The sequence below is a fragment of the Moesziomyces antarcticus genome (assembly GCF_000747765.1).
Source record: "Moesziomyces antarcticus DNA, scaffold: scaffold_v10008, strain JCM 10317, whole genome shotgun sequence".
Taxonomy (NCBI): Eukaryota; Fungi; Basidiomycota; class Ustilaginomycetes; order Ustilaginales; family Ustilaginaceae; genus Moesziomyces; species Moesziomyces antarcticus.
Window position 1 is genome coordinate 22,698 of NW_014639002.1, and position 20,633 is coordinate 43,330.

At 59.6% G+C, this 20,633-nt stretch overlaps 9 protein-coding genes across 9 annotated transcripts; 5 read left to right on the forward strand and 4 right to left on the reverse strand.

The window, feature by feature from the left end:
• Positions 1 to 135: 135 nt before the first annotated feature.
• On the forward strand, positions 136 to 1,887 carry PAN0_008c3382 (maltase; the record flags this gene model as incomplete). The annotated part of the gene is made up of 1 exon (XM_014800883.1): positions 136 to 1,887. The coding sequence occupies one exon, from the start codon at positions 136 to 138 to the stop codon at positions 1,885 to 1,887; it is 1,752 nt and encodes a 583-aa protein (XP_014656369.1).
• Positions 1,888 to 2,240: 353 nt separating this feature from the next.
• Positions 2,241 to 3,848, reverse strand: PAN0_008d3383 (glutamine synthetase/guanido kinase; the record flags this gene model as incomplete). The annotated part of the gene is made up of 1 exon (XM_014800884.1): positions 2,241 to 3,848. The coding sequence occupies one exon, from the start codon at positions 3,846 to 3,848 to the stop codon at positions 2,241 to 2,243; it is 1,608 nt and encodes a 535-aa protein (XP_014656370.1).
• A 293-nt stretch (positions 3,849 to 4,141) lies between these two features.
• On the forward strand, positions 4,142 to 5,569 carry PAN0_008c3384 (succinate semialdehyde dehydrogenase; the record flags this gene model as incomplete). Its single annotated transcript, XM_014800885.1, has 1 exon — positions 4,142 to 5,569. The coding sequence occupies one exon, from the start codon at positions 4,142 to 4,144 to the stop codon at positions 5,567 to 5,569; it is 1,428 nt and encodes a 475-aa protein (XP_014656371.1).
• A 412-nt stretch (positions 5,570 to 5,981) lies between these two features.
• PAN0_008c3385 (short-chain dehydrogenase) lies at positions 5,982 to 7,222 on the forward strand (the record flags this gene model as incomplete). The annotated part of the gene is made up of 6 exons (XM_014800886.1): positions 5,982 to 6,008; positions 6,088 to 6,113; positions 6,194 to 6,425; positions 6,492 to 6,820; positions 6,900 to 7,027; positions 7,101 to 7,222. 6 exons carry the CDS (start codon positions 5,982 to 5,984, stop codon positions 7,220 to 7,222), a joined length of 864 nt encoding a protein of 287 aa, XP_014656372.1.
• A 100-nt stretch (positions 7,223 to 7,322) lies between these two features.
• PAN0_008d3386 (peptide transporter mtd1) lies at positions 7,323 to 9,689 on the reverse strand (the record flags this gene model as incomplete). Its single annotated transcript, XM_014800887.1, has 1 exon — positions 7,323 to 9,689. One exon carries the CDS (start codon positions 9,687 to 9,689, stop codon positions 7,323 to 7,325), a length of 2,367 nt encoding a protein of 788 aa, XP_014656373.1.
• A 943-nt stretch (positions 9,690 to 10,632) lies between these two features.
• On the reverse strand, positions 10,633 to 11,985 carry PAN0_008d3387 (salicylate hydroxylase; the record flags this gene model as incomplete). Its single annotated transcript, XM_014800888.1, has 1 exon — positions 10,633 to 11,985. The coding sequence occupies one exon, from the start codon at positions 11,983 to 11,985 to the stop codon at positions 10,633 to 10,635; it is 1,353 nt and encodes a 450-aa protein (XP_014656374.1).
• An 855-nt stretch (positions 11,986 to 12,840) lies between these two features.
• PAN0_008c3388 (nucleus protein) lies at positions 12,841 to 15,438 on the forward strand (the record flags this gene model as incomplete). Its single annotated transcript, XM_014800889.1, has 1 exon — positions 12,841 to 15,438. The coding sequence occupies one exon, from the start codon at positions 12,841 to 12,843 to the stop codon at positions 15,436 to 15,438; it is 2,598 nt and encodes an 865-aa protein (XP_014656375.1).
• Positions 15,439 to 15,562: 124 nt separating this feature from the next.
• PAN0_008d3389 (dimeric alpha-beta barrel protein) lies at positions 15,563 to 16,491 on the reverse strand (the record flags this gene model as incomplete). Its single annotated transcript, XM_014800890.1, has 3 exons — positions 15,563 to 15,835; positions 15,907 to 16,227; positions 16,354 to 16,491. The coding sequence occupies 3 exons, from the start codon at positions 16,489 to 16,491 to the stop codon at positions 15,563 to 15,565; spliced, it is 732 nt and encodes a 243-aa protein (XP_014656376.1).
• A 465-nt stretch (positions 16,492 to 16,956) lies between these two features.
• Positions 16,957 to 18,963, forward strand: PAN0_008c3390 (carboxylesterase 2; the record flags this gene model as incomplete). Its single annotated transcript, XM_014800891.1, has 3 exons — positions 16,957 to 17,420; positions 17,499 to 18,369; positions 18,457 to 18,963. 3 exons carry the CDS (start codon positions 16,957 to 16,959, stop codon positions 18,961 to 18,963), a joined length of 1,842 nt encoding a protein of 613 aa, XP_014656377.1.
• Between the last annotated feature and the right edge of the window lie 1,670 nt (positions 18,964 to 20,633).

The following is a 20,633-nucleotide window of genomic DNA, read 5'->3' on the forward strand; positions in this document are numbered from 1 at the left end:
GCACAAGCTCAACCACTCTGTCACTCCTTGCGCTCACATCGCGCAGACAGAGAACGTACTTGAACGGCCTTCGCTCCGTCTCTTCTCTTCTCCACTCCTCACAAGCAAGTGTTCCTCCCGCTACATCCCCGCAAAATGCCCTCCAACGACTCGCTCGTGGGCTCGAGCTCGCGCACCTTTTGGTTCCGCGATGCCATCGTGTACCAGATCTGGCCCGCCTCCTTCCGCGACAGCAACGACGACGGCATGGGCGACATCCAGGGCATCATCCAGTCGCTCGACTACATCAAGTCGCTCGGCGTAAACACCATCTGGCTCTCGCCCATGTACGATTCGCCCCAGATCGACATGGGCTACGACATCTCGGACTACGAGTCCGTCTACCCGCCCTACGGCACCGTCGCCGACATGGACGAGCTCATCAAGCAGTGCCACTCGCGCGGCATCAAGCTCATCCTCGACCTCGTCGTCAACCACACCTCGGACCAGCATGCCTGGTTCAAAGACTCGCGCTCCGCCAAGGACAGCAGCAAGCGCGACTGGTACATCTGGAGGCCCGCCAAGTACGACGCCGACGGCACGCGCAGGCCGCCCAACAACTGGAGGTCCAACTTCAACCAGCCCGCATGGACCTGGGACGAGACCACCCAGGAGTACTACCTCCACCTCTTCTGCCCCGAACAGCCCGACCTCAACTGGACCAACGACGACTGCCGCAACGCCATCTACAAGAGCGCCATGGAGTTCTGGCTCAAAAAGGGCGTCAACGGATTCCGCGTCGACACCGTCAACATGTACTCCAAGCCCATGGACTTCCCCGACGCGCCCATCGTCGACGAGGGCGCCGAAACCCAGCCCGCCGGCATGCTCTACTGCAACGGCCCCATGATGCACACCTACCTCAAGGAGATGGGCGCCATCCTCGAAAGGTACGACGCCATGACCGTCGGCGAGCTCCCCAACACGCCCAAGACCGCCGACGTGGTGCGCTACGTCTCGGCGGCCGAAAACGAGCTGAGCGAGGTGTTCCAGTTTGACCTGGTCGACCTCGGCCGCGACCCCGTCGACCTCCTCAAGCTGGTCAAGTTTGGCCTGCCGGACATGAAGCGCATCGTCAACAAGTGGCAGCGCTTCACCGAGGGCAACGATGCGTGGACCACCGTGTTTATCGAGAACCACGACCAGTCGCGCTCCATCTCGCGCTTCGCATCGGACAAGCCCGAACACATTACCGACTCGGGCAAGCTGCTGGCGCTCATGAACATGGCGCTCACCGGTACCGTGTACGTCTACCAGGGCGAGGAGATTGGTATGACCAATGTTCCTTCGACTTGGGGTGCCGAGGAGTACCTCGACGTCAACAGCATCAACTACTTTGCTGCGGTCAAGAAGCGTACCAACGGCGACAAGGCTGCGTTGGAGCAGGCGGTTCAGAACGTCAACAAGACGGGTCGTGACAATGCCCGCACTCCCGTCCAGTGGTCGTCGGCTCCCAATGGAGGATTCAGCAAGACGCCTACGACCAAGCCGTGGATGCGAACCAACGACAACTACACCACCATCAACGTCGCTGCCCAGCAGGACGACCCCGAATCGGTGCTCAACTTTTACCGCAAGGCCATCGGCGTTCGAAAGCAGCGTAACTCGCTGCTTGGAAGGGGAGAGTTTAGGTTGGTCGAGGAGGAGGATGAAAAGATGTTCAAGTTTATCAAGATCGCCGAGGGCGGTGAAAAGGCGTTTGTCGTGCTCAACTTTACTGCCGAGGAGCAGACGTACGAGGTGCCCGAGGAGGTCGGCAATGTAGAGGCGGTGCTCGATACGAGGGCCGATGGCAAAAAGGGCACCCTCAAGCCGTACGAGGGCAGGCTCTACGTTTCCGTCCAGTAGATGCAGCTCTGAGATAAGATTTTTAGAATGTCGTTCAGTAGGATCGTAATATAGTTTTCCTTTCGCATCAGGTGGGAGTCAAGTGCGGCCGTGCCAGCAACTGTCCTTCGTGCTGACCATCCGGGAAACCCAACGCATCCATGTGGCAGTCGCAACCTCGCCTTGGCCACCCATCCTCCACCGCGCACTTGTTCCGCTGTGTCGTGCCGCATCCGCCTCCCAGCCACGCCAGCACTCGCCGTCAACCCTCACTCCGCGCCGTTGCTCTCATCCACGACCAGCCGCACCGGTGCAAACCCGCCCGCTCTTCCACTTGCTAACCATTCCATTGCACCTGCGCGACTCGGCCCATCTTAGATGAGCTCCATGTATCGCTGCATCTCCCAGTTGGTGACGGTCTGGTTGAAGAGCTGCACCTCGTGCAGTCTCGTGCCGCCGAAATGGTCGACGAGCGTATCGCCCAGCACCTTGCGTGCCAAGCTGTCTTTCGCCATGAACTTCTGCGTCGCCGCCTCGAGCGAGGTAGGCAGGTACACCAGATCCTGGTCCTTGAGGCTGCGCGTCGTATCGAGCGGTGCAAAGGGAAGCGACAGCTTGTGCTGGATACCGTACATGCCCAGTGCAAACACAGCCGCAAAGGCGTACTGCGCATTCAGGTCGGCACCGGGCACGCGCACCTCGAAGCGCGTGGCGTAGTCGGGAGCATCCGGTGGACCCAGGATGCGCACCGAGACGAGACGAGAGTCGTAGCCGTACGAGCAGATGTTGGGCGCCCAGTATGCCTCGCCCGTGGTGAGACGCTTGTACGAGTTGACCGTCGGACACAGCAGAGGCATAATGTCGGGCAATCCCGTCATGATGCCCGCCAAAAACTGCTCGCCCACCACCGACAGATAGCGCACATCGTCGTACGGCGCATCCTTGCGACCCCCCGCGGCGATCTCGTCGGCGCTCAGCCCAAACACGTTCTTGCCCGTCGTCGGATCGCGCAGCGACACATGGATGTGGCCCGAGCAGCCGGCGAGGTTGGCCCAGGGCTTGGCCATGAATGTGGGGATGATGCCGTGCTTGATGCCGACCGACTTGGCGAGCAGCTTGTAGAGCACCGCCATGTCGGCCATGCGCGTCACCTCGGTGTAGGCGAGCGCCGTCTCGTACACGCCCGGGCCCGTCTCGGTGTGGTGTCCCTCGATGTCGATGCCAAACGCCTGCGCGGCGTCAAAGAGCTCGAGAAAGTAGTCCTTGTTGAGCGTGGTGCGCAGCATCGAGTAGCCGTGATTACCCGGCGTGAGCGCCGTGAGATTGACGAATCCCTTGGCCTCGAGGCTCTGCGCGGTCTCTGCAAACTGAAAGTACTCGAACTCGGCGCCGGCCATGCAGACCAGCCCGAGATCGCGCTGTGCGGTCTGGGTGACGGAGCGCAGCAGGCTGCGCGGACACACGGCGAGCGGCGAGCCGTCCGGGTTGAAGAAGCGGATGAGGAAGAACGGCAGATTGTCCTCCCACGGGATGCGACGGTACGAGTCGAGGTCGATGCGCGCCGAGAGATCGCGGTAGCCGTTGGCCTTGTTGGAGACGAGCAGCTCCTTGGAGTAGACCTGGTCGTGCATGTCCCAGCCAAAGATGACCGAGCAGAAGCCAAAGTCCGAGTCGGGCTTGGCCGCCGAGAGGAACTTGCTCTTGGAGACGTACTTGCCGCGCACGATGCCGTCGACGTCGACGCCGCCTAGCTTGACCTTGTTGTCATTGCGGAGGAGCTCCTCGAGGTCGCCGTAGGCGATGGATTTCTGCTTTTCGGACATGGTGTGAGGCGGCGGAGGTGATGGTGGTGGTGAGGATGGTGACGGATCGTTAGGGGGGATGGTGAGGGTCGCGCGACCGACTGATATCGAGTCGGATGCTCCGGTCGGCTGGTCCGCAGAGTGAGTGTTGCAGTGTCGGCCATGTTCCGAAGGCTGCATGCAGCTTGATCAATTGATTGTCGGCGATGGTCCGAGCACGCGCAGCAGCACACACGGGCCAGCCGAGAGGCGCCCAAAAGTGCCGAGGCACAACTCTGTGGGTTCTGACTCGCAAGGTGCCTTATCTCTTCTGGCTCGATTCTTGGACACGCGGGTCGCAGCCGCTCAAAGCAACAGTCAGCTGCTCGGAAGTGCCGGCCAAAATGTGGCGCGAGTGCTTTTCGGAAGTTCCGCCTCCACTCGCCCCTCGCCACCACCACCACCTTCATCAACTCAATCACCCAACAACAGCAATGTCGTCGTCCTCGATCCAGACCACTATCGCGCCCTACGACCAGAGCGTCGTGTGCGAAAAGCAGCTGCTCTCGGCTGCCGAGCTCGACCAAGCCATCGATGCTGCGGCCACAGCGCAGAAGTCGTGGGCCAAGGTGAGCGTCAAGGAGCGTGTGGCGATCATCACCAAGTGGATGGCGCTGCTCGATGCGGACAAGGAGGCGCTCGGAAAGGAGCTCTCTGAGCAGATGGGCCGACCTGCCTCGCAGTGCGCCGGCGAGATCAAGGGCGCGCTCCAGCGATGCCGATACCTCTGCAAGGTGGCGGAAGAGTGCCTGGCCGACTCGCCGCGCACCGAGACCGAGACGCCCAACCTCAAGCTTGCTATCCGCCGCGATCCTTTCGGCGTGGTGGGCATCGTGACGCCGTGGAACTATCCGTACCTCACCACCGTCAACGGCCTCATCACCGCGCTGCTCGCTGGTAATGCGGTGGTGCTCAAGCCGTCGCCGCAGACGCCGCTCACGGCAGAGAGCTTCCAGCGCACGCTCGAGCAGGCGGGTCTGCCCAAGGGTCTGCTGCACATCGCCCACCTCGACTTTGAAACGACCGCCAAGCTCGCAGCTCATCCGCGCATCGGCTTCCTCATCTTTACTGGCTCCGTTGCCGGTGGCAAGGCGCTCGCCAAGGCGGCGGCCGACGGACCGGGCTTCAAGGGCGTCGGTCTGGAGCTCGGCGGCAAGGATCCTGCGTACGTGCGTGCGGACGCCGACATCAAGTGGGCGGCCGAAGAGCTGGTGGACGGCGCCATGTTCAACTCGGGCCAGTCGTGCTGCTCGGTGGAGCGCATCTACGTGCACGCCTCGGTGTTTGACGAGTTTGTCAACGAGTTTGTCGGCGTGGCAAAGCAGTACAAGCTGGGCGATCCGAGCCAGTCGGGCGTCTCTCTTGGCCCCGTGGTCAGCCTCGCCTCGGCCGAGCGCATCCGCAAGCAGGTGGACGATGCTCTGAGCAAGGGCGCCAAGAACCTCATTCCCGCCGAGCTCTTCCCCGAAGCCAAAGCTGGCACTGCGCTGGTGGCGCCCACGGTGCTCGTCGACGTCGACCATTCGATGGAGATCATGACCGAAGAGACGTTTGGACCTGCCATCGGCATCATGAAGGTCTCCTCGGACGACGAGGCGCTCCAGCTGATGAACGACTCGCACTACGGCCTCACCGCGTCCGTATGGACCAACATCGAGGATGCCGAGTCGGCGGCTGCGTTTGACCGCCTCGCCACCGAGCTCGAGACGGGCACCGTATACCTCAACCGTGCCGACGTGCTCGACCCTGCGCTTCCCTGGACGGGCGTCAAGGACAGCGGACGTGGCGTCAGCCTGAGCACGCTTGGATTCGACCAGCTCACGCAGCCCAAGGCGATCCACATGCGTCTGCGCAAGGCCTGATCGTAGATTGCATTGTTCGCCACTGTAGAGCCGCAATGGATCGTGCATGAGATAGCCAGGGCGTTGGTCGCTGTGATTGGAGAGTGTGCAGAGAAGGTCACGCGCCGCTTTTGGGCCGTGCAAAATCCCGTGAAATTGGCGCCGGTAATTGGGCCGCGGCACGGACCTCCGCTTTTTAAAGCTTCGCAAGCGCCCGTCTGCGCGTCGGAAGCGCCGCGCGATAAGGCAGGCCCAGCCGGCCAACTTCCGAAGAGCGTGGGTGTGCGTGTGGGTGTGCGTGTGCGTGCGGAGGAGCCGCTGTCGGTCCGACCGACGCCGTCGCTCTCGAGCTTTTCTCTCTCTCTCTATCACCATCACACCATCACAACATCACACCATCATCACAGCTCACTCACAACCGCATCCAATCAACATGCCTGGTCTTCGTCTTCCTCATCGCGTAAGTCGTCGTCCACGCGCATCCCAATCGGCGCGTCTGTCGCTGACCTCTCGTCCACCCCCCTCTTTGGATGCATTAGGTGGCCGTCATCACCGGCGGTGGCTCGTAAGTTGTCCTTCTCCAAACACTCTCAGCTCTTTGCACGCTCGCTGACTTCTCACACGCGTCTGGTTCAATGATCGCAGCGGCATCGGTCGTGAATGCGCAGTGCTCTTCGCCTCCGAGGGTGCTAGCGTCGTGCTCGCCGATATCAACATCGACGCTTGCCAAAAGACCGCCGACCTTGTCAACGAGCGCTTCAAGGACGCACAGCCTCCCGTCAAGGCAATTGCAATGAAGTGCGATGTCAGCAAGGAGGACGAGGTGGCGGCGATTGTCAAGCGTGCAGTAGACGAGTTTGGCCGTCTCGACGTCATGGTAAGCCGCGACCCCACCCAACAATCGTATGACGTTCCATAGGCTCACCCCTTTCGACTTTGACAGTTCAACAACGCCGGCATCATGCACCCCGCCGACGACAACGCGCTCAACACCGAAGAAAAGATCTGGGACCTCACCCAGGCCATCAACGTCAAGGGCGTCTGGTACGGCTGCAAGCACGCCATCATCGCCATGCGCAACAACCCCACCGACGAGTCCAAGGACCTCCACGTCGGCGGCTCCATCATCAACACCGCCTCCTTTGTAGCCGTCATGGGCGCTGCCACCCCTCAGATCGCTTACACCGCATCCAAGGGCGCCGTCCTCGCAATGACGCGTGAGCTCGCCATGGTTCACGCACGCGAAGGCATCCGCGTCAACTCGCTCTGCCCGTACGTGCCAACCCACCCTACCAGTACAGCCTCGATCATCGCTAATCTCGCCTTCTTACTTTGGCTTGCCACGCCACAGCGGCCCGCTCCAGACCCCGCTGCTCATGGACTTCCTCAACACCCCCGAAAAGCTCAACCGCAGACTCACCCATCTGCCCCTCGGCAGATTCGGCGAGGCCGTCGAGCAGGCCAAGGCCGTGCTTTTCCGTACGTACTCTTCTCACACCACCACACCGAGTAGCGCCCGTAAGCTGACATTCTTGCCTTGGTGTCACAACAGTGGCGACCGACGAATCGTCGTACGTGCTCGGACACGATCTGCTTGTCGACGGCGGTCTCTCCAGCGCCTATGTCACCGCCGAAGGTCAGCCCGTCCTCCCCGCCCCCAAGAGCCTTGTCTAATCCGCATACACTCGCACAACAAGAATAACAACACACAGCCGCCCAAACACGCTTCACACAGTCGTCAATTCTAATTTGCCTCTCTACGATCCGTGCGTGTCTACGAAGAGGAGGGGTCGGGGCAGTAGTCGGGGAATCCTGCCGGGTTGCCCGCCCATGTTGGGAACGGATGCTCGGTGCCCGCCGCGCCAAACACGGCAAAGCTGAGGATAAAGATGACGAGCAGCGAGCCGCCGTCGAAGCCGGCTCCGACAATATAGTTGAACTCCTTGAACCACTTGGGATAGCGGGTACGCAGGACCGCCTGCGACACGACACCCACTGCGATCGTCGTCAGGATGACGCAGTTCTGTCCGGCGGTCATCCAGGCCGAGTACAGAAACACGGTGGGTAGAACCAGGTCTCGCGTCTTGAAGCTGCCGATCTGCGGCACGACGAGGGTGAAGCCGTAGTGCACAATCACGGCCGCAATGCCGATCAGCACCGCCATGGGGATGATGAAATACGGCGTGCCCGGTCCGTACATGTACTTGGCCATCGACCACGTCACCGCGCTCACGTTGAGCGACTGGTAGTACGCACCCGACCACACGTAGCTGCCCGTATTCGTCAGCAGCAGCTCGAACTTGGACTTGATGATCGTCGATGCAATCGCATAGTTGAGGAACGCCCCGAACACCGTTCCTCCGACCTGGGTGACGAACATCACCCTCGGAGGAATTTTTAAGTATTGACCCATTTTTAAGTCGTTCGACAGGTTGATGACTTGCGCAATCGTGCTGTGCGACCAGGCGTAGAAGTAGAGGTTCGCCAGAGGACGGCCAGGGCTGACAACGCCGCCGATCATCTTGGTGAGGTTGTTGGTGCTGATTCCGTTACCCAGGATCGCATACAGCACGGCGGAGAAGGGAGCCACCACAGCACCAAGGACGAGCGAGACGATGTAGCTGTACCACGGAAGCGTCGTATGCTGGGTAAGCACCACGATCAAACCAAAGACGAAGGAGATGACCAACAGCACCAAGTACCACCAGTGCGGCGCCTCGGGGTACTTTTGCATGGCCTTCCAGTGGCGGTCCGGTTGGGTCTTGTTGCGAGCGTCGCGCAGATTGCGAAGCACATCCTTGCCCCAGAAGAGCACGACGTGCGTGACGAGCGCGCCGATGGCCGCATTGCGCATCAGCATCCCCCACGCATACGTGCCCGTCACATTCGGATACCCAACCGCCTCCAGCTTGGCCTTGTCCAGAATGCCATCCACAAACACCGCCGTCTGGTTGTACTTGTGTCCCGAGTCGGAAAAGATGCTCGTCGACATGAAGGGAAACGACTTTGCGCCCCACACGTCGCCGTAGTAGATCCCCGCCATGGCAATGTAGCACACCGCATAGCCGATCCACGAATTCGCCTGCTGGATCAAAGGCAGCGACATCTGCGACGAGGTGATGTACTGCCAGTCGAGGCTGATCGACAGCAGCCCCATGCCTTCGTTGCTCTGCGCACCACCAAAGATGTTGGTCAGCGTTTGCTGGATGCGCTTGGGTGCGTGCATGCTGGCGAAGCAAGGGATGGAGATCGAGTTGAGCGTGGGGAAGATGTACGATGGCAGGATCTCGTACAGCCCCATGCCGCCGAAACTCCACCAGAACGCCTTGGTGCGGCGTGCGGAGAAGGACTCGTCCCAGTGAAACGCCTGGAACAGATCGACGAGCGGCAGCGTGGACCAGTACACCATCTCGGCTGGATACACGGAGAATGGCCGAAAGATACCGGCGAGACCGTATCCGAACAGGCCAATCGAGAGCACCGAGAGCACGGCGGTGGTGGTAGTCACCGGAATGTCCGGGTAGAAGAGCTTCTGCGTGCCAAACACGTCGCTCGAGTGCGCACCGTTCGAGGCGCTAGATGCGGTGATGGAGGCGATCGCATGCTCCTTGAGCCCAAACTTGCCTGGGTTGACAAAGTGCACCGTTGCCAAGACCCATTCGGGAAGACGGCTGCCAAATCGCGCGGTGAGGCTCTTGCGTGTGGGCAGGATGCGCGCCCAGGCAGTGCCGAGAATGTAGATGATGATGGCGAGGAAGGTGCCCGAGATCGTCACCTCGGTGGGCTTGAACCGATAGATCTGCGTAAGGACAGCCTGGAACGCAGCGCCAACCAGACCGAGCGTGACGCTGCGGAAGGTGAAGCATGCATCCCCATCGTCGCGGTCGCTGATGAGGTAGTCGGATACATCGCGCCCATTGCGAATCACTTTCTCCCCTTGGTGAGGCTCCACTGGCTCGCCAGCACTGTCGAGCGGCACAGAGGTGGGTGTCGAGACCTTTTCAGAAGTGGGCGTCGAGGCCTTCTCGTCGGCCTTTTCGTCGTTGGCCGAAGAGATCGAACCAGGCTTATCGTCGGAGGCCAGGATGGGCAGCTGCGACACCTCTGGTGTGCCAGACGCAGGCAAGGGTGCGCTCGACATGATGAGCTGCCGAGACGAACGCTTGAAGGTCGCGAGAGGTTTTGATGCGGGGCGAGCTAGCTTCATCCATCCCGCAACGAGCGGATCTTATGTGTGCACGCTTGTGTGCGAGATGGCAGCCTCACTTCGCTCAGGAACATGCAGCTGCAACGACCGTCGAGTGCTTGCCAGCTAGTGCACTTCATTTCATAGGAGAAGCGCTGCGCTGCATCGAAGGCGTCATCGCAAAAAGACCACCGAAGCGCCGGACCGACGGGAGGCTCGCCTGCCAACCGAAGGAACGCCTGGACAAGACTGATTCGACGTTGCCGATCGGTCCACGCGACACTCGAACGGAAGGTACCATCCCGAAGCGCCGGCGGTGGTGGATTGCGACAGCTTGCAAGGGTCCACACAGGCGGCGTGCGAGTGTGATTGGGGCGCCATGGAATGATGGTTCGACACGATGGCGTGACAGCTGCGTGCGCCCAATTAGCGCCACCACCGGCAGAGACCAGGATTTTTAGCGCCATTTCATGCACCTCCGGCAGCAACCAAGATAGGAAATCTCGCAACTGCCATTCGATTGCCGGCTCAGCACCCTTCGAGCGTCGCAACAGTGTCGCCTAGACCGAATCTCCCCACCGCGAGACCGAGGCTCGTGCCGGTCCGATGTCGGCGAGAAAGAGGGGGTGGAATGGAATTGGCCGGCGGCGGTTGTAAAACTGAAATCTGATTCGGAGATTTTACCGAACCCTCGCTGTGGGTGGATTGGGCCCTTTGCAGTTGACCACCTCCCTCGAGTCTTTCGGTATGGCGTCTTCCGCGTCGCTTAGAGGCTTCCTGGCCTCAATCTCATTCATGCCAGGCACAGACGCTGGATTCATGCTACGCACACAATCGCTCGTCACAGTCGGATGCAATGCAAAAACAAATTACGATTCCGACACGAGGAGAGGAGGGGCTATGCATCGGCAGCAATCGGGGTCGACGCCGCACTGATGTTGGCGATGGGCGTCGAAACGGATGGAGTCGACTTGAGGTTGGGGTAGACGGTCTCGCGGATGTCCTTCTTCATGTCGTATGTGTTCATCTCGTTGACGGTGAGCTTGTTCTCGCTGGCGGCGAGCGCGGCGTCGTGCGCATTGAGCGACGAGAAGCCGATGCGTTCGTTGAGGTTCTCGAGCGCACGTGTCGAGGCCTGCTGCACGCGCGTAGCCCTTGGCTTGCGGATGTCCTGGTAGAGCTTGAGACCCGCCTCGATGTTGTTGGTGAAGCTGTACTCTTGCGAAAAGATGATGCCGAGCGCAGCGGCGTCCTCGATGGCCTGGCATGCGCCCTGCGACTGGTGGGGCATCATGGGATGCGCAGCGTCACCGAGGATGCACGTCTGCTTCTTGTACCAGTGCGAGTAGGGCTGGTGGACGTACAGACGCCACGGCTTGCGCTCCACCGAGTTCTGGATCAGCTTGACACACAGAGGGTCGAGCTTCGAGTAGGCGCCTGCGAGGATCTCCTCGGGCGGCACCTCTTCGAACACGAAACCTTCGGACTGGTGCTTGGTAAGCTCGGTAGGCATGAAGCAGTAGAACGACACAACGTCGCCGCCAGCGCACGGGCTCATGACGATCTTGTAGTACTGGTTGAGGTCCTCCTTGGGGTAGCCGCCCCAGAACTGGATCGCAGGGTCGGCAGCCCAGGTGAGGCCGAGACGCTCGACCTCCTCCTTGGTCACGTTGCAGCGGTAGCAGGTCTGCGGTGCCGACTTGATGTCGGGCGTGACGCCGATGGCGACGCGCGCCTTGGAGCGGATGCCGTCGGAGCCGATGATGAGGTCGGCGTGCACCTTGTTGCCGTTGCGGAAGGTGATGATGCCGGTGTCCGGGTCGACGTTCTCTGCGATGTGGTCCATGACGATCTCGACGGGGATGCCCTTGCCCTCGGGCGAGACGGCGGTGTCGAGCAGCATCTTGTGCATGTCCTGGCGGTGGAACATGTTGTAGACGTTGCCCCAGGTCTTTTCGTAGTCGTGCAGGTGGTACTGGTTGAGGATCTCGCCTGACTCCCAGTCGCGCATGGTGAGCTCCATGAGGATGACGGGTCGGCCGGACTGGACGTCGACGCCCCAGTCGTGGAGCCATTGGGTGCCGTTAGCGGCGCACGAGATCGAGGCACCCACCTCGACGTCGAAGCCCCTGCGCTCGTACACGGTGCACTTGTGGCCGGCGCGACGCAGAGCAATGGCAGCCGAGAAGCCGCCGATGCCGCCGCCCAGGATGGCGACGTTAAGCTGCTTGAATGTGGATGATTCGGACATGATGGCGCTCGGAGAGAGATGAGGAGGAGGACAAGGTCAGATGGTTGCACTGTGAGAGCTGGTGGGAGTGCATGCCGTGCCGCCGCTCTATATAGTCACATGGCCCTCGATACGCTCTCAATACGACGATCCGGCTACTGACGGACAAGGTCCGAGGCAGCATACAGTTGGACAGCTACATGCCCCGCACGAGGCGAGGAGTGTCACACGCACCGCACACCGCGCACGGGAATGGCGGTCTCTTGGCTCTCCACGGCCGATGCATCCATCTGTGCCAACTGTGCCAAGGTTGAGGGAAGGGTCGCACGGGTCGAGGTGCGCGGCATCTGAGGGGCGGATGTGGAGCCGCGGACGGTCTCCGCGAATCTCGTCCGCTGCGCTATCGGCTGGCGATTTTCATTTTGCGTTGACAGCGGAGAGCACTAATCGGCGGGCGTTTATCGGTGCCGTCTTTTGGTCGCAAACATGCTTTCCCCGCACCGCACTGTCCATCGATTGCCATTATCGGCATCCATCGAATCAAAGCTCGGTATCCGCCCGCGCCGACAAGTTGCCAAAGTGGCCGAGTAACAGCTGCATGCATGCTGTGCAGCGTCCGCGCGTCTTGCCCGTGTATATAAGCTTGGCTTCATCTCACCGTCGCCCCTCGGTCAGTTACCGACCGCCGTTTGCCGTCATCATCCGAACCCTCCACCACCCAAACCTTGTCTTCATCTCTCGAACCGGCTTACCTACACCCTGCAGCTACCTGCAGTCCGCCTTCGCATCCCTCGGTGCAATGGCGTCTCATACCCCGGCTTCGTAGACACTACTCTAACACCTCAAACCCCACTCCAAGCCCCAAGCTGATTCGCAATGCAGTCCCTCGATCCCACCGCCACCACCAATGCAACCATCTCGCCGCAAGACACCTCTCTCCCGCCCGCTGCCTCGTCGTCCACGCAGTCCTCGGCCAACACCTCGGCCAACGCGGCTGCCGCTGCCGCGCTGGCCAACGCCAACAGCAGCGTCAAGAATCTCAGCTGTTTGCAGTGCCGCAAGCGCAAGACGCGATGTGACAAAAAGTACCCCTGCTCCCCCTGCGTCATCCGCGGAGACCAGGCCTCTTGCACACAGGTGCAGCAGACCATCGCCTCCATCACCACCTCGTTCGGCTCCGCCACCTCGCCCACGCGCGAGCTCGCGCCTCCCCGGCCACATCGCGCCTCCATCTCTCTCTCGCAAGATGGCCAAGCATCCACGCTGGGCGCCGCTCCTCCTTCCTCGTCGTCATCCAAGAACGAGCTGCAGGAAGCAGCGTCGTTTGCATCCGACCGCTTCATCGGCATGGATGCCGAACGCCTCTACCGCCTCGAGGCGCGCATGGACCGGATCGAACGCTACGTTCTGAACAGCCGTACCAACACCAACGGCGCGCCATTCGTCTCTGCCGCCGACCACGAGGACGAGCCGCTAGCTGCCGCCGATCGCGCCGCTGCCAAGCAGGAGCTCCACATCGGTCAAGACATCCAGGATTTGTTCGAAGATGCTGCCATGGGTCGCAAGCTCAAACTCAAGAGTCTTCCCATCGATGCTGTCGGCACCGCGGCAGAAGGCGACCCCAAGGATACAGAGACCGACGAGGAGCAAATGCTCGACCAGCGCTCCGCCGACTCGTCCGCCGACGTCGCCTTCCGATTCGCACAGTTCCTGCCGCCCAACACGTCGGTGCTGCTCGACTTCTACTTTACCCACGTCGACTGGACCACGCGCGTCCTGCCCCCCGAGAGCCCCGCCGACTTTCTGCGCCTCTCAAAGATGCAGCCCGAACAGATCGCTGCGTTCCCCGTATCGAGCGCGCTGGTGTGCTGCTACTTTGTCGTCATCGCCCTTGCGCTGCACTGGTCGGACCCGGCGCTGCTGGAACTCGTGGGCATCTCGAAAAAGGAGGCATCGCGACTGGCAGATACGCTGTGCACGGGAAGCCAGCAGCTGCTGTGGTCGAGCAACTTCCTGCAGTCGCAGCAGCTCGAGCATCTCGCGTGCATCTGCCTGCTCGGCGTCTATCAGCACAACCGCAAAGAGCAGGCCGACGGTCAATGGGCGCTGCTCGGCTCGGCGATCAAGGTGGCTCAGAACGTCGGGCTTGCGCGTCTCGACCATGGCTCAACATCGCATCAGCCGTCGATCAGCATGAGGACCGAGGCGCGGCGCGAGCTGGGACGTCGGATCTGGTGGAACCTCACCTGGCTCGACTGGTCGCATGCGGTGGCGCACTTTGGCGTGTACTCGGTGCATCCTCTGCAGAATCGCACGAATCTGCCGGCCAACGTCGAGATCCACGGCGACAGCCTCACGCTGCACTCGCCCGACGTCTACACGCACTCGTCGTCGATCACGATGCGCATGCGCTACGTCACGCTCTACCGCGAGATTGTCGACGTCTCCAACGAACGCTCGCTGCTCTCCCGAGCTCAGATCCACCGCTTTGTAAGCAAGCTCAACGAGGTGCACGACTCGACGCCTTCGTGCCTGCGATACTCGCCGCAGCGTACGTTTGATGCGCCCGATCAGGCGATGGAGTCGGTGATGCTCGAGTTGATGTATCTGAACCGCATCCTGCGTCTGCATCGCGTGCATCAGCTCTCGGGCTTCACGGACGACGAGTGGAGGTTTGCACGCAAGGCATGCCTGTCGTCGGCCAGCTGCATCATCCGCATCCTCTCGCTGCAAGAGTCGAGCGTGATCCACAAGTTCTGGTTGGTGACGTTCTATCTGCTGGGAGCGGCGATGGCGCTGGTGATGGAGCTGTGCTGTGCACGTCAGCACGACCTGGATGCGACGGCGGTGCGAGCGAATCTGGCAACGGCCATCTCGCTGCTATCCAAGGCCGGGCCGGGGAGCGAAGCGGCACGCAACTCGCGACGCATTCTCAAGGAGCTTCTCAACGCCGAGGACAAGATCCGGGAAGCGTTTGCGCGACTGGGTGGTCTGGAGAGGATCGCGGAAGAAAAGCTGGATACGAGCGGGACGAAGGATGTGTTTTTGGACGTGCTGCAGCGCGTGTTTAGCGCGTCGTCGAGGGTCAAGCGCAAGCGTCCGCTGGATGCGCGACAGGCTGCGGCGGCGGCAGGTAGGCCGGACAAGATCAAGCGTCTCGCCGAGGGAGAGTCGGCGGAACATACGCGCGAGTCGAGCGTGGCGTCGGTGGGCGAGGCGCGGACCGATTCGAACAACGCAATGCAGGCCGACTACAGCTGGCTCAACCCCACCGATTTCGCCGGCATGATGGGCGACGGACCGGGCAAGATGGCCGAGGCGGTGTCTGTTGGAGGCGAAGCACGGACTGTGGCTTCCAACGAGAGCGACTGGCAGGGCGACCAGACGCTCTTCCCTTCGCTCGACGGCATCTTGTCGGGAGCGCTCTCGATCGACGAGTGGCTTGGGTCGTCGTATCCGTTCGATCATTTATGAAGGCCTGTACGGTTGATCACCCACGCAATTATCTGCTGTGTTTTGTTGTACTTTTACGGTTTGCAATTGATACCCTGGGATGATGCTCGAACAAGTTGCGCCGAAGCTGGCATGAAGAAGCGCATCATGCGGCGGGCTTGCCGTCCTGAATGGCGACAAACTCGTCTCCGATGGCGACCTGGAGTGTGGCGGTGTTGGTAAAGTTGACCGAGTCGGGGCCGAGGATCTGGGCGGTCTCTGGGTCGTGGAAGAAGCCACGTGCGTCGTCGATGGAGGCAAAGACGAACGAGGAGCAGCCGTCGTAGGCGATGGGCTGCATGGGGTTCTGCGGGCTGAGCGCATCGGGTCCAAAGATGGACGTGATCGAGTCCCTGGCCTTTTCGGTCATGTGGTGGAACTGTGGAGAGATATATGCGGATCAGTCGGCGCAGATTCTTGGTCGATATGCGAGCGGCAGAGCGGACTTACCTGGGTGTAGGAGATGCAGTTGTGCCTGAGCAGCACGGGTCCAGCGAGGGCGGCGTGCGTCTGGGCATAGTAGTCGGAGAACTGCTGGTCCGAGATGTCGTCCTTCTTCTTGAGGTAGATCGACACCTTGAAGACGCGAGCCCATTTTCCGGGTGCAGATGCAGAGGCCATGGTGGTGATGATGGTGACGATGATTTCGATGGGATGGTGGCGGTGGCGAGGAGGCAAGGCAGGGCACAGGAAAGGCTGAGTCGGTTTTGGCAGAAGCGCGCGTGTTGCGTTGGCCAATGCGTCGTTGTTGGGCGCCGGCGCACAACCTGACTTTGACAGACGCACCGAAGCGCCAACAAAAATCCCACTTTAAATTTATATGTAAAAAAGAAGCCCCCAAAAATGCCCACCAAAAATATTCAATATTCGACCATCCCCGCTCAAACAACAACTCACAATGATGACAGCTGGCAACGTCGGGAAGCCCACCCCCGTGGATACCTGTTGTTTGCTCTCAAACGAGTGGTAACGAAACCCCGCCCTACGCCCACCAAGCGGTCCGGTGTCGCCGGCTTGCATCGTGCCAGGCTGCATTGCCGAGCGGCATTCTCCCTCCTCCTCGCTGTTCTAGACGGCCTCGCTTAGCCGCCATGGCCACCCACCTCGGCAAGCCAAAAAGGTCGTTGGGGCTCCCAGCTTCCCCGCATCGCACCCACCACCCCCCAAAAGGTCGCCGGTCGCCGTTGGTCGGCTTGCTCGGCTTCTTTCTCCTGCCCACCCGCCGCCGGCATCCCTAAAGGCCATCATCCTGCACCTCCACCGTGTCCTGTCGCTCTTCGCCAGCTAGGCCCTTCATCTCAAGCTTGATCCAATCGGCGCCATCATTCCTTGGCAGCCGTGTGCTCCTCCAAACAGGGCCTCGGTTCCCGCCGCATTTCATCCCTTCGCAGCCAACCGAGAGACAAAGCATCGCCAGCTCGGTCTCAGCGTCTATATAACAAGGACCCATTCCCCTGTCCTTCTCGTTCCGCCCTCCCCCCAATCAAGCCCAACTCGGAGATGAAGTCCTTCGCGCTCCTCCAGAGCAGCCTCCTGCTCTCGCTCGCACTCGGCATCGGCAGTGTGGCTCGAGCTTCCCCCATCTCTTCGCAGCCTTTCGCCGATCTCCTCGCAAAGCGCCAAGACACTCAGGCTACCGACGACCTCACCGTCGATCTAGGCTACTCACAGTACAGAGGTACTTTCAACGCCACCTCCAACATCAACTCCTGGAAGGGCATTCGATTCACCGCGCCTCCCACCGACAACCTCCGCTGGCAGCCTCCACAGCCACCCTCGCTCAACCGTTCCGACGTCATCGATGCAAGCCAGTACGGCTCCCAGTGTCCCCAAAATCCCTTTGGCAATCCTCAAGCCCAGACAGACACTCAGCAGTATCAGGACGCAAACGAAGACTGCCTCTTCCTCAACGTTTTTGCTCCCAAAAATGCAACCGGTCTGCCCGTAATGGTCTGGATTCACGGGTAAGCACTCATACGTCTTGGCCTTGTGTTTCGGAGCCCTTGCTGATCAGCTCATATGCTCTCGTCATTGATTCACAGCGGTGGCTACGGCGCTGGAAACGGTCAGTACGACTTCACCTCCATCATCAACGCCAACGACAACGACTTTGTCGGCGTCGCAATCCAGTACCGCCTCGGTGCTTTCGGCTTCCTCGCCTCCGACGAGCTCAGCCGCTACGGCGTTGCCAACGCCGGCATCCTCGATCAGCGCTTCGCGCTCGAATGGGTCCAGGCCTACATCTCCCAGTTCGGCGGCGACCCAAGGAACGTCACCATCGCCGGCGAATCCGCCGGTGGAGGCTCCGTCATGCTCCATGCTCTCGGCCAGGGCGGCACTCTCGGCACCTCTCTCTTCAAGAACGTCATCGCCGCCAGCCCCTACCTGCCGCTCCAGTTCGGATACAAGGACTTTGAGCCCTCGCAATCTTACTACGCCTTTGCCGCCGAAGCAGGCTGCTTCAACGGATCCGCCTACGGCAACACCAACCAGAACATCTTCCAGTGTCTCCTCACCAAGGACTCCCAAACGCTCCAGCAGGCCAACGTCAAGGTCTCGGCCAGCAGTTTCTTCGGCACGTGGTCCTTCTTGCCCGTCACAGACGGCACCTACGTGCAGGATGTGCCTTCGCAACAGCTCAATGCCCGACGCGTCAATGGCAAACACCTCCTCGTCGGTAACAACGGCGCAGAGGGCGGTCTGTTCGTTCCGCGCTCCATCAACACCCAAGAGGACCTCACAACGTGGCTCAAGACCCTCCTCCCTCTCCTCAAGGACGAAGACGTCACAAAGATCCTGCAGCAGTATCCTCTTGACACCAACATCACCACCAACTACGCCACCAATGGCCTCGACTCGCCAGACGCAACCAGCGTCTCCCCCGTCGCCCACGGTCAGCAGGCACGCGCAGACGTAAGTACTTTCCTCCATCCGATCGAGATGAACTTCATGCGTTGACCATACCTCCCTACTGCTTGCCTCTGATCTTTGTACATACAGAACATCTATGGCGAGCTCACCTTTGTTTGCCCCAGCTACTGGATGTCCGAAGCCTACAGTGGATCCGGTCGGTCCGCATACCGCTACCAGTACAGCGTTGTACCCGCTCTGCACGGCAACGACGTCGTCGGCTACTTCGGCCCGCCCTCCAACGTGCAGGGTCCGGACTTTGTCAAGGCATTCATGAACATTTACGGCAACTTTGTCACCAAGGACAATCCTTCCATCTCTTCGGCTCTCGCCAACGGCAACTCGTCTTCGTCGCCGGCGCAGCCCAATGCGGCCGAAAATTGGCCAAAGTTCTCTCCGTCCACTCCGTACCAGATCAACCTCAACCAGACCGGCGGCACCCTCGGCTCCATGCCGGACCTCGGCGCAAATGTCACCATCTTCACCGGTCCCGGCCTGCGCAACGACTTCTCCAAAGTGAACGCCTACACTTGGGAAGGCGGCAGGGGTGCGAGGTGCGACTACTGGAGGTCCATCCACAATCTCCTCCCCAACTGATCCAGATTCAGCTTCTGCGCATCCTGGTTCACAGTCATAGATCCATTCGTCAATGATGAATCAAAGATATGAACATGCTTGGCCATCTAGAATAATGCATTACGTCTGGTGGAAGAAGAAACGATTCATGAGAAGGATTGATATACAGAGCGTGAAGGGGCTGCACAATCAGTCATGAGATCTGTACACACTAGGCTGTTTATGAGCGGAACTGATCGAATTGATTTTTTCTTCGAGATGGTGCTTTCCTGTACAAGCGACCATCATCCAGTTGACAAGTCATGAATAGAGGACGATTCAGATCTGCAATCCGTCAACCTGATCTCTTTATGATTCATGATTGTCTTAAATGCTTGAATGTTTTGTCCAGGAATGAGTGCAAGAAGCAAAAAGCAAAAATTTCGCGCGACTAATAAAAGCCAAATCATGAATTTCAACATTGAAACAAACTTGGAATCCCGGCTGAGACCCTCGAAATCAATGATTGATACGGCGAAGCATTGCGCATCGAAAATCATATCCTAACAAGTCATATCCTAAGAAAACGCGAGCTGGCGACGAGCAGCCACCCATCAGCCACCACGGGGGGATGGTGAAAATCAGCCACCCATCAGCCACCCAGGGTGGCTGCTGGATGGCTGATTTTCGCCAGCTCACGTTTCTTCAGGATATGATCGTCGCAACTAGCTTGAAAGAATTTCGTGACAAAGGTCTTCGGCCATAAAGTTAAGCGGTCAACATATTTCTCTTTCAGTTGCACACAAAATGTTGCTGGCCGCGCTGACCGAAAAATCGCATACCGAGCATCAGCCAGGCAGCTAGGGACCTGACTGGTTGCTCGCTGGCTCATGCCAGGCTGCTCGTCGAAAGCTCTCGTGTCATTGAATTAGACTGTTTCCCGATTTGCGATTCCGTTTGAATACGAAGCGGGGGCTCAAGTTGAAATCAAGCCAAATTGAAACAAAGTAGGCTGCCCACGACACATTCGTTTTGTTCAATCACGCGTCGTCTGAGACTTGTCAACCCGCAGCAAAAAAGGGAAGATCATGATTTTGCATTCCTTACACCGCTATCCGGTCCGGAAACTCATAAGTAAAGAACAATGACCCATACGTCAGCGTCTTAAATTGTGCCCAAATTTCTTTCAACTTGCGACAACTTACTTTATCCTTCGTCGTCAATCAAATCATGAAAAGCAAAAAGGCTTACACCCTCAAAGTGTCTGATGTCCATTGGCGGGTCGATTCCTTCGCCTCGTCGCGCAAGTTAAATTCTCGGCGGTTGTCATGCGGCGATGCTGGGTTTCATGTTGCAAGTACATTTTCAGCTTCGACACTGGTGTCCAGGCACCTTTTGCCGTAACTTAGTTGGAGTTCAAAAGTTCAGGCATCTCAAAGAACAAATTAAGTCAGGCAGAACGGTCCAACACAACACCCTGCCCTTGTCCAGCTCATCGATAAGGCAAACAGCCGCTACCTCCATGTGCACAATGTCGAGCTCAATCCGACCCCGCAAGCCGCTTTCTCGTTAAGCAAAGATGGTGCAGAAGGCTCGGGTCTCCGCTCCGGCATTGATGGTACGGTCGAGGCCTTCATTAGACAGGATGAAGGGTCAAGTTGGAGCTCGACACTCCTCTCTCATCTCTTGTCGGCAACCCTGGTCCTTGGGCT